Below are 13,933 nucleotides of genomic sequence, written 5' to 3'. Positions count from 1 at the left end.
TCAGGAGGTGGTGCACTTCCAGCTATCTCATAGCTCAGTGTGACAAAACAATTAATTGTGCTGGCGTTGCAACCAATCGAGTCTGTATTGAAGGCAGTTATGCCAGTTACAGAGCATCAATTTCTTATCAAATATTACATGTGAGCAATAATGAAAACTGCTGTGCCTTTAATCCTAGTGGCCATTCACTACATAGTGAATGTAAAAACAGAATGTGGAACGTAGAAACAGATTTCACATTTCTGCCAAAGCTGAGCTCTCCTACTCTCCTCTCCTGCATTGGTCATGCTACCTGGGGCAGATGGGAGCTGTAGTCCAAAACAGATGGAGGGCACCATATTGGAGAAGACTGACGTGTTTGTCCAGTGTTTGGTCCAGTGGAAGCAGCTCTCAGGCAGATCTGAAGCAGCTGCTCTCCTTACTAGAGACCATTTTAACTGGAGATGGCAAGGGGATTCTACTTACTTAGCTATGGCTACTTAGCTATGCTCTATTACTAGTTTCACTTACCTGGACCCCATCAGAAGCTGGAATGTAGCTTGCTCTTTTAAATGTATCTGTAACATTCCTGAGAATTTCCACAGAAACCAAGAGATCCCCGGCATAAAAATTCTTCCTCTGAGTTAAATCCAGAAGGGTCTTCGTCACCTGGGACATTCCTTCACCTGCCAGTGTCCTCTGTCCTTTTGCAAGATGTTCTTTAATCTGTGAAAGTTAAAACAGTGTGATAAATATTAGAACCTACTTTACTGAATAGTCCAAGACTCATCACCAAATGAACTTGAGAGATTGCTATGTTGATATTCTAAAGAAACTGGAATAATTTACAGCTTAGCCATGATGTCGATTTTACATAGGATGTCATGAAACACATTTAGGGGGAAATAAGAGAGCTACTTCTTAATTTTTCCACAAAGAAATATGCTGGGCAAGAATAAACTACTGAGTTGGAGAATCTGGAGGCATGTTATTAAAAAAAACACAAAAAACCCCAAAACCCACACAGCTGCAGTCATTATACTTAGCTTTCATATACTTTTTTTGTATGAGAACTTCAGACACATTACATTGCCAGACTACATAAATAACCACTTTATGAGAGCAATCTACATTCTATTCAAGTCACTGGCAAAACCTTGATTTATAGGTTCTTTTGTATTTTGATGCCTTAGAGATGAGTGTCTCTCCGAAAACAATATCACAATAGAATGTGGCTGTTTCAGGCTCACTACGTTTTTGAGCAAATTATCCCTAAAGATGAGCAACCAATAGGTTCCAAGCTTGTTGAAATTTATTTTGGCATAATAAACTCTAATTTGCACACATGGTTTTGCAGGATGTAAAATCCCATTCCTGTCAGTCTCCGGGTGACATTCATATGCTTCTTCTTTCCTTGTTCTCCTGTTTGTTTGGATCGTGTGGCTTAATCCATTTGAAGAATACAAAAGGAAGCTACTTCAGGGTATGGGACTGGGTTTGGTGGCTGATGCTACCACAGTTCTTATGCCTGACAGCTGTAGGTTTATATGTATTATTAGTAGTATTTATTACTTGCCTTACGTGTACGTCCCAAGGCAATGTACCAAATATAATAAAAGCAGTTTAAAATAATTGCAGAAGAGACAGAAGAGTTTAAAAACAATACAAAACAAATACCTAGTCATCCAGTTGTGAAAGCCTGATGTAGGTAAATGTTGAGAACAAAGGGAACCAGTTCCCATGGAAAGACAAAATCTATGAATCACTATATGCATATGCAGAATTTATGGGGACCGTCTATTGCACTTTTCTCCTTAGCTGCCAGTTGGTACAAATCCATTAGTTTCAGCTGCCCCTTAAGCCAAGTCAATAGATATATTACAGCATGCAGCAGGGGGATGTTACAAAGCCAGCATATTACTATTTGTACCGTAAGTAAAAAATGAAAAGTGAAAGATGCCCTCCTAAAGAGCAAATGATGAAAGATAAATGGCTTCAGAGGGATGCATGCAACATTATAGCCTCCATAAATAAATAAATAAATAAATAAATAAAAAATGGCAGTATTCACTTTTTAAACAACCACCTTCAACTTCTTTTTATCACTCCTTACAACTATCAAGAAAGGGTCCCAATACTTTGAGGAAGAATGCTCAAATGGGCCCAGGGAGAGGCAGGATGGAGAACAAGCTCATGGGGACTGCCATCTCTCTCTAATCGTTTTTGTAAATACTTAAGGCAAATGCCAAGATTTTTTTTTGCCTGTGAAAATAGTTTCTTGCAAAAACCCTTCCATATTGCTATACAGTATTGAGCTCTATGTTTGCTTGTCTGTAGGCTCTGACCATAGCAAGTTGCATAAGGAGTGCATAATCTGTTCAAATCTGGCATGGAAATGAACTTGAAACCAGAGGAGGAATCCAACACTGCACTCTTCTGATTGTTCCATTAGTGCAGGCATTTTGGCTTGTCAGATGGAACAATCACCTCCCCCACCCACCCAGTTCTGGGAGCAATCCTGATCCCCTCCCCGAGTCAATTTCAGGGGGCACAGGGGCATGGGATGAAACCCCATTGTGTATGGGCCTATCCAAGGCAAAAAGCCTCATAAACCAGCCCCCGAAGAATATTGAACAACAAAATAACCTGGCCATCATTAAGAAATTCAGTGCATGGTACATTCATCTTCCCCCCTCCTACCTGGACTCCCAGGCGACATTCCTGTCCAATTTAACTATTCCAAAATATAGACGAGCTTTTACGTTGGCCAGATTAGATATGCTACCTTCCGCTGTTCTTGAAGGCCGATTCTCAAAAACACCATTCCAGAATCGACTCTGCTCCTGTGGAGTCGGTAATGTGGAGACTGTATCACATGTACTTGCCCCTTATATAAAGACTTGAGGGAAGAGATTGTCATGCTGCTTATACTCGCTATTCCAGGCCGCTCACCCGAGGACATATTGTTTTTCCTCCTGGATACCCAGACCAGAATACCCAGACAACGGAGAAGGTAGCCAGATTTGTTGAGAGGGCCATGAAATTGAGGGCTGCCAGCTGAATGATAACAGCGCCCCCTCATAATTAAGATCTCATTTATTCTTGTTTTAATTGTGCTGAATCCCAATTCAGCTCATTTTATTGGTTATATATGGTTTTATCAGTATCTGTAATATGTGTCTTTTTGATGCAATGGCCTGTAGGCTATGCAAATAAATAGTTTGTTTTGTTTTTTGTTTTTGTTTCCCATTGTGTAAGTGGAAGTCTTCATAAGTTGAATCCTGCCCTGTGTGTTTTATTTTGCGATCAACTATGACAAGAGTGTCTGCTGCAAGTTTATCAGTTGAACAGCTGTTACACTTATCAGCCAGTCTGAATATTCATGGCAAATTAACCATTCTTCACATACTCCATATACTACAATATCATTCCATAAAGTGGTCTTTAGATCACAGCTGGGGAACTTGTGTTGCTCCAGATGCTGCTGGACGACAGCTCCCAACATTCCTGATCATTGGCCAGGACAACATCTGGAGGTCTATAAGTTAGCCATTCTCAAAGAAATCAGCCCTGAGTGCTCACTAGAAGGACAGATCCTGAAGTTGAGGCTCCAGTACTTTGGCCACCTCATGAGAAGAGAAGACTCCCTAGAAAAGACCCTGATGTTGGGAAAGATGGAGGGCACAAGGAGAAGGGGACGACAGAGGATGAGATGGTTGGACAGTGTTCTCGAAGCTACTAACATGAGTTTGGCCAAACTACGAGAGGCAGTGAAGGATAGGCGTGCCTGGCGTGCTTTGGTCCATGGGGTCACGAAGAGTCGGACACGACTGAACAACAACAACAAAGTTAGCCACCCCTGCATTAGACTGAAGGTACTATTAGAATGATTTGGTAAGAATAAGCTGGGCTCAGATGGATGGCTTCCCTTTGGGTCTCTGACCCTGTAAAGTGAGGCAAATATGTGTTGTGCTCCAAATTACAGAAAGGAGAAGTTGTTACTTGATATATATTTTGACTGAGATCCTGAATATAACTCAGCTTCTTGTAGTTGTCAGGTTAATGTGTAAGTCACAAAGCAACATGGCGGGGGGGGGAAGCTTACATTGCTGAAGAAAGTTGCTCTGGTCGACAGTGCTATTCTTCCTATGTGAAGGTCATCTTTTAGTGCACTTACATGCAGGCTTATTAAGATGCAGTTTATGAGCCACGAGATGGTGGAATAAAGGAGCTGTTAAAGTGGTACTTCAGCTGCTGTCTCACAATAGATGTGCATATTGAAAATTGGCTTTCATTAGTTAGTGGACACCGATCTGGGATCCAGAGTGCCCTATTTTTGCTGAAACACAGTACATAGTGTAAAGTTGGAAACCAAAGTGCAGTGTACAGCTACTTCTTTTCCAGTTACTATAGCTACTAAAAACCAAAGTGGGTTGGTGGGGTACAGTAAGGCTGTAAGGAAATATCACGAAGATTGTGAATGATGTAACTATACTTACTTTGCAACCTTTGCAGATTGATATGGATGTTATGGATTCATTAGTAATTTGATGTGGGTCCTTCAGGTTAAATAATTTAATTATTTATTACGTAAAATTCATACGTCACTTAGTTGAGGGAAAATAACCCCCCTCAAAATCATACTTGAAAACATACAAAAGTTAAAATACTAAAACAGATTACAATTACATCAACAATGTCAGGGCTCCCTGGCTGGGTCAGGGTTGAGAAAGTTGCCACAGTGGCAGGGATCCAACATTGGTTCTCCCTCCCTCCCTCTCACCCACCCACCCACACCAGAGCAGAAGCTGTGGTGTATCCTATGGTTCCTATGTCATCCTCCCAGGGGTCACAGGATTGCAACCTATGGGGCTGTGGTCAACAGTCATTCTACTTACACAGAGTTAACCCATTAAAGTGAATGGACCTTACTTTAATTTCAGTGGTCTGCAAACCATTCAGCGGTATTTGTTATGTAATTTTTTTTTTGTATGTAGTAGAATTTTTTTATATATTTTATTAAATATACAACAAACAAAACTAACAGAGCACTCCAACAATTCAACAATAGAGGAAAACAATGAAGCATGGCCAGGTATATGGTAAGAAAATCAGTCCATCTGTCATGGATGCTTTAGTTGAGATTCTTGCATTGCGGGGGGTTGGAATAGACGACCCTTGGGCTCCCTTCCAACTCTACAATTCTATAATTCTATAAAATGAAAGATCTATTTCGCATGTAGTAGAATTATTACAAAATTTATTTCTCTATTGTGTTTGCTATAGAATTATTCCTGTGAAATATATCTACTGCTTATTTTAAAAAAATCAGCCTACTTTGCCTGGCTTTGGGTTAAACCACTAGCTGCTGCTGCATAACTTCCTTAGGTTTTGTGGTTTTTACATATATGTACGTATATGTTCTTACTATTTTTGTTGTACATTTTCTCAAGTCTTCACCTTGCGAAGGTAATTTGGGGGGGAGAAGTACAAAATAAATATAAGTGAAGTAGAAGAATTGAGGCACATAGGATTTGTAGCACTAAGAGGTACAACGTTCATCAGAAAGCAAAGACAGATAGAGCAAATGTAGTAGATACAGCCCTGGAAATAGTTTCATTCTTAAAATTCTCCCCATGTTTGCTTTATAGCGTTCATTCTTTTCTCTAAATACTGCAATTGTTGCCGATTAAACTTGCTGACACTGGAATGCTGTGTGAACAATTTGCCTGCTGGTGGTGCTTAACCATGGGGCATGTTTTTTAAGATTTTGTGTTCTGCCGTTATGCAATGTAAATTGACAAGAGAAGGAAAAAAATCAAAGGAATGGAGAATGAGGTCTCCGAAAAGCTTGTGACATGTGCTTGCACACAGAGCGACAGATATATTATAGCCAGCAGTTAAATTGCATGGGTCTTCTCATTCAGGGAACTAAGACTTCGGGTTTTAAACAGCAAGTGTTCTTCAAATGAACCCTGTTTTTTGACACTGTGTCATGGCACTCGGTTTTCATCTCAATATTGGTATCTCTAGCTACAGATATATGTTTTGCAAACATGAACTACGTTTGTCGTGCTGCAATGTCTCTCAAATTACGGCTGAGAATTAAAATTCTATTGGTTCATGTTCAGTTCACCAGGGGCATAGTAGCTGTGTGTGGAGGAGTTGCTTCCCCTGCCACTCTCCCTAAGTGAGCAAAGGAATATTCATGCAGGCAGAATTACGGGGCGTATTGGGGAATGGGAGGTCTGTACACATTCACCATATCCCCACTGATACTTTTCTCATCTGCTCAGAGCAAGTTCATTGTTCCCTAAAGAACAGTGAGGGGGAAAGAAGGTGGGGGTATGTGACACACACACACACATGCACCCTCATCCCCTCAGTGGCTTTGTGTTGGTGGCAATATAGGATGGATAAAAACAGGGCTCTGTTGAGCCTATGGTAATCCTGTTTACGTGTCTGGATTGTGTCCATATTTATTTGTTACATTCAATATGGAAAAAAGAAAAGAAAAGAAAAAAGAAAGCTTAACAGAGTACAGAACTGAGGACACAAGGTGAATACAGGGTTGTTGATTCTTTAAGCATAAAAATGCAAAATTCAAGCAATTTCTTCTCTTTAGCATCCATGTGATAGTTTTAAAAAGCTATGCATGGCTTGTTGCGTAAGTCATTAATTAATTGGATGCTACAAGAATAGAATCATAATTCCTGAACAATTACATAAAAAGCATTGTGGCATGGAGATAAACGATTTTGTTTCCAATTGTTTCTTTCCACAAAATATTAAATGGCATAGATGCTTAATTTATTGTATGTATCTTTGCATTCCTTGTTTTCATAGTAATTCAGTTTTCATAGTAATTCAGTTCTGTGACAGGAAAAAAACTGAGGTGCTGGCTGCAGAGGGCAAGACGCAGACACTGCCCTTGTTTTATGTCTTGACTCCTCACGTAACTAAAGTTTATTTGCTGTTGAATTTCTCTGTGCCCTTGAAATGACAAGATGCTAACAGCCGTGGAAATGGTAGTCAAACACTTCTCTGTGATGTGTGGCAACTAGAATATGCTGTCAGTTGGCTCCATACTCCCTGCACCCCCATTTCTGTGATAATCCCTTCCCACATTTTACCTCATGCCACTTCTGATAAAGAACCACCACTGAGCCCGCCCACCCCCATCTGCATAGAACAGCTGATGTACTTTCAACTCATCCTGCATCTAAATAAAAGTACAGTTCTTAAGAATTAACCTTTTGAAAAAGGCTAAAGAACATACACTTCAAAACTTTTTTTTGGGGGGGGGGGTCATGCAAGATAGACAGTTGCAAACAAAATCCAGTGCTGGGAATTAGGATATCACAGTGCAATCAAACTTACCATCATCCTGCATTTAAGACAGAAGGTGGTCTAAAAGCCTCAAGAATACACAGGAATCAGAATTCAATGCAAAACATGCTGTTTAAGCTGTTTCTGTAGCAGAATAACAATAGGCATTTAGGAACCTGTTGGGTTTGGGGGATTCTGCAACACCTAAGGTGGCCAGGTGAAAAAGATGAGCTTAATAGTTCCATATAAGGGCGACTTTCAGCAGGTGAAGCATGCATGGCAATCAGTTTCTGCTCACATGCCCTCTCTACACAACTATTAAAGGTGCAGGAGCCATGCCTTCTTCAACTGGCTACCCTAGCAACACAGCAGAAATCGAACTTCCTGGTCCTCTGGCCAATATCTGACAAGAAGAAGAGGAGGAAGAAGAGTTTGGACTTGATATCCCACCTTTCACTCCCCTTAAGGAGTCTCAAAGCGGCTAACATTCTCCTTTCCCTTCCTCCCCCACAACAAACACTCTGTGAGGTGAGTGAGGCTGAGAGACTTCAGAGAAGTGTGACTAGCCCAAGGTCACCCAGCAGCTGCATGTGGAGGAGCGGGAGAGCGAACCTGGTTCACCAGATTACAATTCCACCACTCTTAACCACTACACTACGCTGGCTCTCTGAACAACTGACAACTGAACAATGTGTATCTATCATATCTGGGAAATGCTCAAACACCTGATGCAGGCTTACTTGAACACCTCTCAAAGGAAAGATGTGGAGGGAAAGGAAGTATAAAGCAGTTATATTTATGTAGAATTTTTCACTTCAAAAAAATGCCTTGGTGTGAACTTTTTATAGGCCAGAGGATGAACTCTCTGCATTTCCTTCCGCTCCTGTATCTCTTTATGTCCCTTTCATTACACACAACATTAGTACACAGGTGCTAACTCTTGACCTCTAAAGTCTTTCATTGCAGGATGAAGTCTGGAAATAAATACTTCTGCAGCGCAGGACAGAACACTCAGTATGCATGAGGAGACAAGCTACTGCCTTGACGATTGAACACTTGCTGCCATGGCATTTTCCAGGACTATGCCATGTGAGGCATAGTATTTTTAACAATAAACGTGAAGTGTGGACAACAGATGCAAACACCCTATGCATAAGTCTCCTTGAAGCACATCTCCCTGAATCATGTAAAGGACAAGCATTTGTAACTTTGGTCCACAGAATGGCCACGCAAAGCAGTGGTGGGGATCTTCCATCCCATGGGCCTAATTAGACCACCTAGGCCTCTCCGTTTGGCCTGAAAGGCCATTTTAGCAATGCCACACCCACTTCCCCCTCATCACCTGACATGTCTGGTGCTGGACTGGCGAAGCTGTAGTGCACTTAGTTGTGCTCCCAACTCTTCTTTTCCAGCTGCTGCTAGAATTCAACACTTGTGAATTTGGCACATTTTCTGTGAAACATAAAACCATGCTAAAAATAAAAATAACCCCAGTATGTTTTGTTCTGCATCAGATGGTAAGTGTTTTAATGAGCTGACAGTGGCTTGTTTCCGTCATGTCTTGGGGCCAAACAAGACATGACGCGGTTGATCCAAGGTGAGATCTGATGTCCTTTTCTGTGCTTCAAAGCAGCCACAGGGGCCTGCTAATTTGATCAGGGAGGTACGGCTTGAGGAGGATGGAGTCAATGCTTCCTCAAATGGAACTGCTTCCTAGAGAGTACATGCTCCCCCCCCCTTACACACTATCAACTTGTGCATCACCACATATACATGTGGTACCGGGAAGTAAATAAATAAATATAATCATAGCAGGAAATGGTGGGAGGAGAGATGGAAGAGTACCCATGGCTCGTGAGGAGGCCCTCCCTGGAGCCCAAAGAGGATGTGAATGAGGGTGCAGGAGGCCCCCAAAAGACTGGAAGTGCAGCAGGGCTTTGTTTCCTGCCTAACAGCTGGTGCAACTGCTTTCCTATGTGTCCTCCAGCCAACCCCAGTGCTTCAACTCTAGATATTTTGGTCTGGATTGGAGAGAAGGAGCTGTAGGGCAGGGGGAAACAGGCATTTATAGGCTTTTTAGAGAGTGCTTCCCACTTACACTTAACCCCCCACATAAATGGGGGGGCACCTGTATAGCATAGTTCCTTGAATTCCCACCCCCTCAGCAGAGCTAATAACAACTGCTGGTTCCATTTGGGGATGGGGGAGAGGGTTAACCTCCCCTCTTCTAGGACAGCTTCCCGATCAAATTAACAGGTCCTTGGGGCTGCACTGAGGTAAACAAAAAGTTGCCTCTAGATCATACATCATTTGGCCCCCATACCCCCTTTCTCTCACCAGAGCAACCACTCCAAATCAACTACAACTCAACTGTCTTGCAGTCAGAGCCACACTAACCAAATTAAATCACACAAATTTGTCTACATTATTTGTATGATCGTGCAATCTGACTACTCCTGGGGTGGGCCTTTCTTTCCACCTCTTTTCATGTGCACCTTATTTTTTTCTTTCTTATTTGGTGGTTTCCTGTTTATAAAACTTGGTATGCTTTGCTTGGGAAGCACTTTCTTCAAGGATCCTGCACTAAGTTAAAGAGCTGTTGGCAGAGCAAAAGGCAGCAATAAGATTAAGAGTTTAAATATATTATGTGTTAATGTCCTAAAGCTGCTGCTTGCTGAATGCTTAAGCTACACTAGCCTCTTGCCAACAGAAAATCTTGCCACAAATATTGTTAGTCCTTATGATGGGAAAGGACTAACTTGATGTTTATATATATGAAGGTTAAATTGATGTCGAGCCTATCTCCCATGAATGGTTGGTGGTTATTAGTACAGGGAAAGCAAAAGAGATGCATGGTTATTCCAGCCAATGTAGTTTATATATCTGCACGACAAACTGATTGAAGCGAGAACTACTTTAGGCCTGAAAACACAATTGGTTTGTGTGGGGTTTTTTTTGGCGGCGGCGGCAGGGGGGTTGTTTTTCCTACAGGAAACAAAGGGTGGAATTAAACATAGCACCAAGGAAATTTTCCCCTTTTTGCTTGCCAGATGGAGATCTCTCCCTTCCCTGCCCCCACTGTTATGGTGGTTCTCCCAACCATGAAGAACTGATTTCGAGGAGGAAGTGGGGTAAGTTTGGGGACCCCTGTCTTAGTACATAAGAACACAGGAAGCTTCCATATAACATGGCAGACCACTGGTTTATCTAGCTCAATACTGACAAAACCAACTGGCAGTGACTCTCCAGGGAGTCTTAATGTAGTCTTTTGGAGCCCTACCTGGTGAAATCTGGGATTGACCCCAATACCTTTTACAAACAAAGAATGGGTTCAAGCAACAGCACTCCCCAGGGGGGTACAGGGTTACAGGTGCTTCTTAAGAAGAGAATTTAGACAACTGCAAGTTTATAAGCTGGTCCTTGGTTAAGCACAATATAGGGAGAGGAGAGATGGTTTTGGAACAAAAGCCAGTGGTAAAAATAATGAGCCTTTGCAGAGAGTGCATGAGCATCATTCCAAATTCAAATCCATTTAAAATAAATACTACTACTACTACTACTACTACTAATAATAATAATAATAATAATAATAACTTTAGGCTGACTCCTTTTTAATAAACTGTCTGGGGAAGGAATAAGTTGTGAAAGAGGAAGCCTTTCATTCCTAGTTTCCGAACACTCATTTCACCAAGGAAGAGAGAGACTGGATGATATGATATGAGGCCCTTGTAATATAATTTGAAAAAAATTGAAATCAGCTCTAATGAGCTGCAGCTGAAGCAAATCATTATTCACCTCAGAGTTCTTTTGATCAAATTACATTTCATCTTGGCATTTGCAAGAATGTGAGGGAGGAGTGAAAGCAAAATTATGGCATGAACTTGTAAGGAGCATAGAAGTCATTTTTTACGGGATACACACACACACACACACACACACACACACACACATATGAGAGTTACCTTCATGGCTCCTAATATGTCAGGCTGAGATATAGCTTTGACCAAGAAGATAAATGTTGTATGCCCTTCCAGACTATCTAGTGTTTACAGATATGTCCATTTTCTTTCTAATTGTGTATCACCTTTAGGTCACAATTGGCCAGTTTGGATGTGACATTCCTGGCGTCCTAAACCATAGCTGATTAAGGCAGGAATGAGCTTCAGGTCCATGTGCTCACCTCACCCATGTTGCCTTGCTCATTTCCCTCAAATTATTATTTGTGCTGCTATGAACCTGGCCTCTTTGAACCATGGTTCCTCATTACACCCAACTGCAGGATGGGGAACTATAATTTAATGACAGGTTTACTAAGCAGGATCTTAAAGCAGGATCAAACGAGGATCTAAGATCCAGCATTAAACCACAGTTTCCCATTTGGGGCATAGTGGGGAACCATGGTTTAAAGAAAGCAGAACAACCATGTTGAAGGTGGCATGTTAGGGGAGGAATGAAGGAGGAACACGTGGAATTGGCTTTGTTCCTGGAAGCTGGGAACGTTGCATCCCAAAAGGCCTAATATCTGTCTATGTTTATTGCCTTTGAAGACAAATCCCACAGTTTTGCGTTTGAAAGCTGCAGTAGGATGAAAATAAAAACAAACACTGTAAAATGTATCATTATTATTACTACTACTAATAATAATTACAACCCTCCTCCTCTTCCTCCTCCTCCTCCTGTAATCCTTCCTAAATGGAAATAGATAAATGCCTAACACCCAGAGAATTTAAAATGGGATTTAATTCTCCATTCATCTCCTGCAGGTTAGTCAGCCACTGAACTGACACACGGCTGGTGAATATGCTCCCCATTTCCTTCTAAGAAATAGCATATCTGATTAAGGCTGAAACTCAAAGCACACCTAATTTCTTGACAGAAAATGAGGTAGTGATGAGCAATATATTAAAGAGGCTATAAACATCTGAAGAGCATGGAGTGGTGGGCGTATTGTAGCTACTAGGCCCTCTAGCTTTCAATTCCATAGCCATGTATCTTTTCTGTAGGAGTTTCCACATCATGGTCCAAATTCCACTATCATTCTGTAGCTTGCCATTACAGCCCTTGCCTGAGCACCAGTGGAACTGAATGAAGAGAAATGCAAAATTGTCATCTGTTAACGCTCTCACAAGAAACAGCAAAATGTCTACATTTTGTAGTCAAATATGTAGAAGTAAAATTAAGTAAAAACACTACAGTGTACAGTATCAGTTCCAAGTTTCAGGGGGGTCTCTGAGCAAGCTGTTCTCAGTCAAGCCCCTTCATCCGGACCACTACTGATTCACTTGCCCCCTTCCTCTGAGCCCAGTCTGCACAGCTGCTCCAAGGACAAGGGTGAAGCACAGAAAGACTGCTGCTTTCTCCCTCACCTCCCACCACCTGTTGCTGCTTATTTGCTCACTCATCAAGGAAGAGCAGCATCAGGGCCAGAGAGCTCCAGAGGTTGGCAGCTGCCCTCTTGTTGGTGAATGGGCTTTGGCAGTTGCCCAATGATGCCAATCCCTGCCACTGCCCCTGCTTGTGTGCATGCACTGGAGGCGAGGAAGAGGACCAACACATATCAGGATGAGCACCTTTTTGTTAATGAAACAGTACAAATACAAAGGGTAAAAAGAAATATGCCAAGAAAATATATTTCAGGGATATTTAAAGGGCACGTTTACTTGCGATGGATTTTTTAAATTTTATTTTATTATTATTTTATTATTTTTTGCACCAACAAGCACTAATGCCACCTTTGCAAGGAAAAGTCCAAATAGTCATTTATAAATCAGGGAACATTAATTTGCATGCTATTTTTATAAGGCTTTTAATTAACTTTTGGAAAGCATCCAGCACTTCAACATGTGAAGCTAGCTACTGCTTTAGGTAGGGTGTGTGTGTGTGCGTGTGTGTGTGTGTGTGTCTCCTATGGTAATTTTGTGCTATCGCAGTTGCGCCCAGCTGAAGAGAAAGAGAAATTTGAACAGAGAAAGATCCATCAGTGTCACTGATTTATCAGCATGCCATTAACGTGCTGAATGAGTTATAAAATGTTGCACTGTAGCTCCAGTAAATCTAATTTATTCACTGTCACGTTTCCCAATAAACCTAAATATGTTCTTTGCCTTCCAGTCCCTATAAACATTTTATAAAGGGAGTAATGAAAAACCCAGAAACTCTGCAATGTTCTAACAGTTACAGGATGGTGGTGGTAAGAGAGAGAGAGAGAGAGAGAGAGAGAGAAAGGTGGGAGGAAAATAAATTAAGTCTATTTGATTTTTATCTCTCCCCCCCCCCATCTCCTTAGTAGCATTTCTGTCCTTTAAAACAGCAGATCTGACAGGAGAGCAAACAGTTAATCCCATTAATGCCGATGTTTTTTTTTTTTTTTTTTAGCAAGGAATAAATAGAGCAAGTACTAAAGCTGGCTTTGCACCTACTGAATGCTGCAAGTGTCTGTACTCATTTGATATGCATCTAGCAAAGCTAGGTTGTTCCCAGAAGGCCACTCCATGAAGACTGAGAGAGCAGCGTCTGCTAGTGGTGCCTGTGAGTCACAAAGAATAGAGAGAGGAAAGGCATTTATGGAACAGAAACAACAGTCAGAGCCAAAGAAGCCCGGTCAGAATAATTCCATATTCCTTTC

General features: G+C 41.5%; 1 protein-coding gene across 6 annotated transcripts in view; it reads right to left on the bottom strand.

Annotated features, from left to right (window-relative positions):
• ADGRB3 (adhesion G protein-coupled receptor B3) overlaps positions 1-13,933 on the bottom strand; it is a 424,323-nt gene that overhangs the window by 229,156 nt on the left and 181,234 nt on the right. For all 6 annotated transcript variants that reach the window (XM_033143214.1, XM_033143211.1, XM_033143210.1 and 3 more), the window contains 2 exons: positions 13,728-13,834; positions 511-705 (listed from right to left, as the gene is read on the bottom strand). In XM_033143214.1, coding sequence (XP_032999105.1) covers positions 511-705; positions 13,728-13,834 — 302 coding nt within the window. The remainder of the gene's footprint in view (positions 1-510; positions 706-13,727; positions 13,835-13,933) is intronic.

Source organism: Lacerta agilis, chromosome 3 (assembly GCF_009819535.1).
Source record: "Lacerta agilis isolate rLacAgi1 chromosome 3, rLacAgi1.pri, whole genome shotgun sequence".
NCBI classification, from domain to species: Eukaryota; Metazoa; Chordata; class Lepidosauria; order Squamata; family Lacertidae; genus Lacerta; species Lacerta agilis.
The sequence above is the reverse complement of the archived record's forward strand: the minus strand, read 5'-3'. Positions and strand labels throughout refer to the sequence as shown.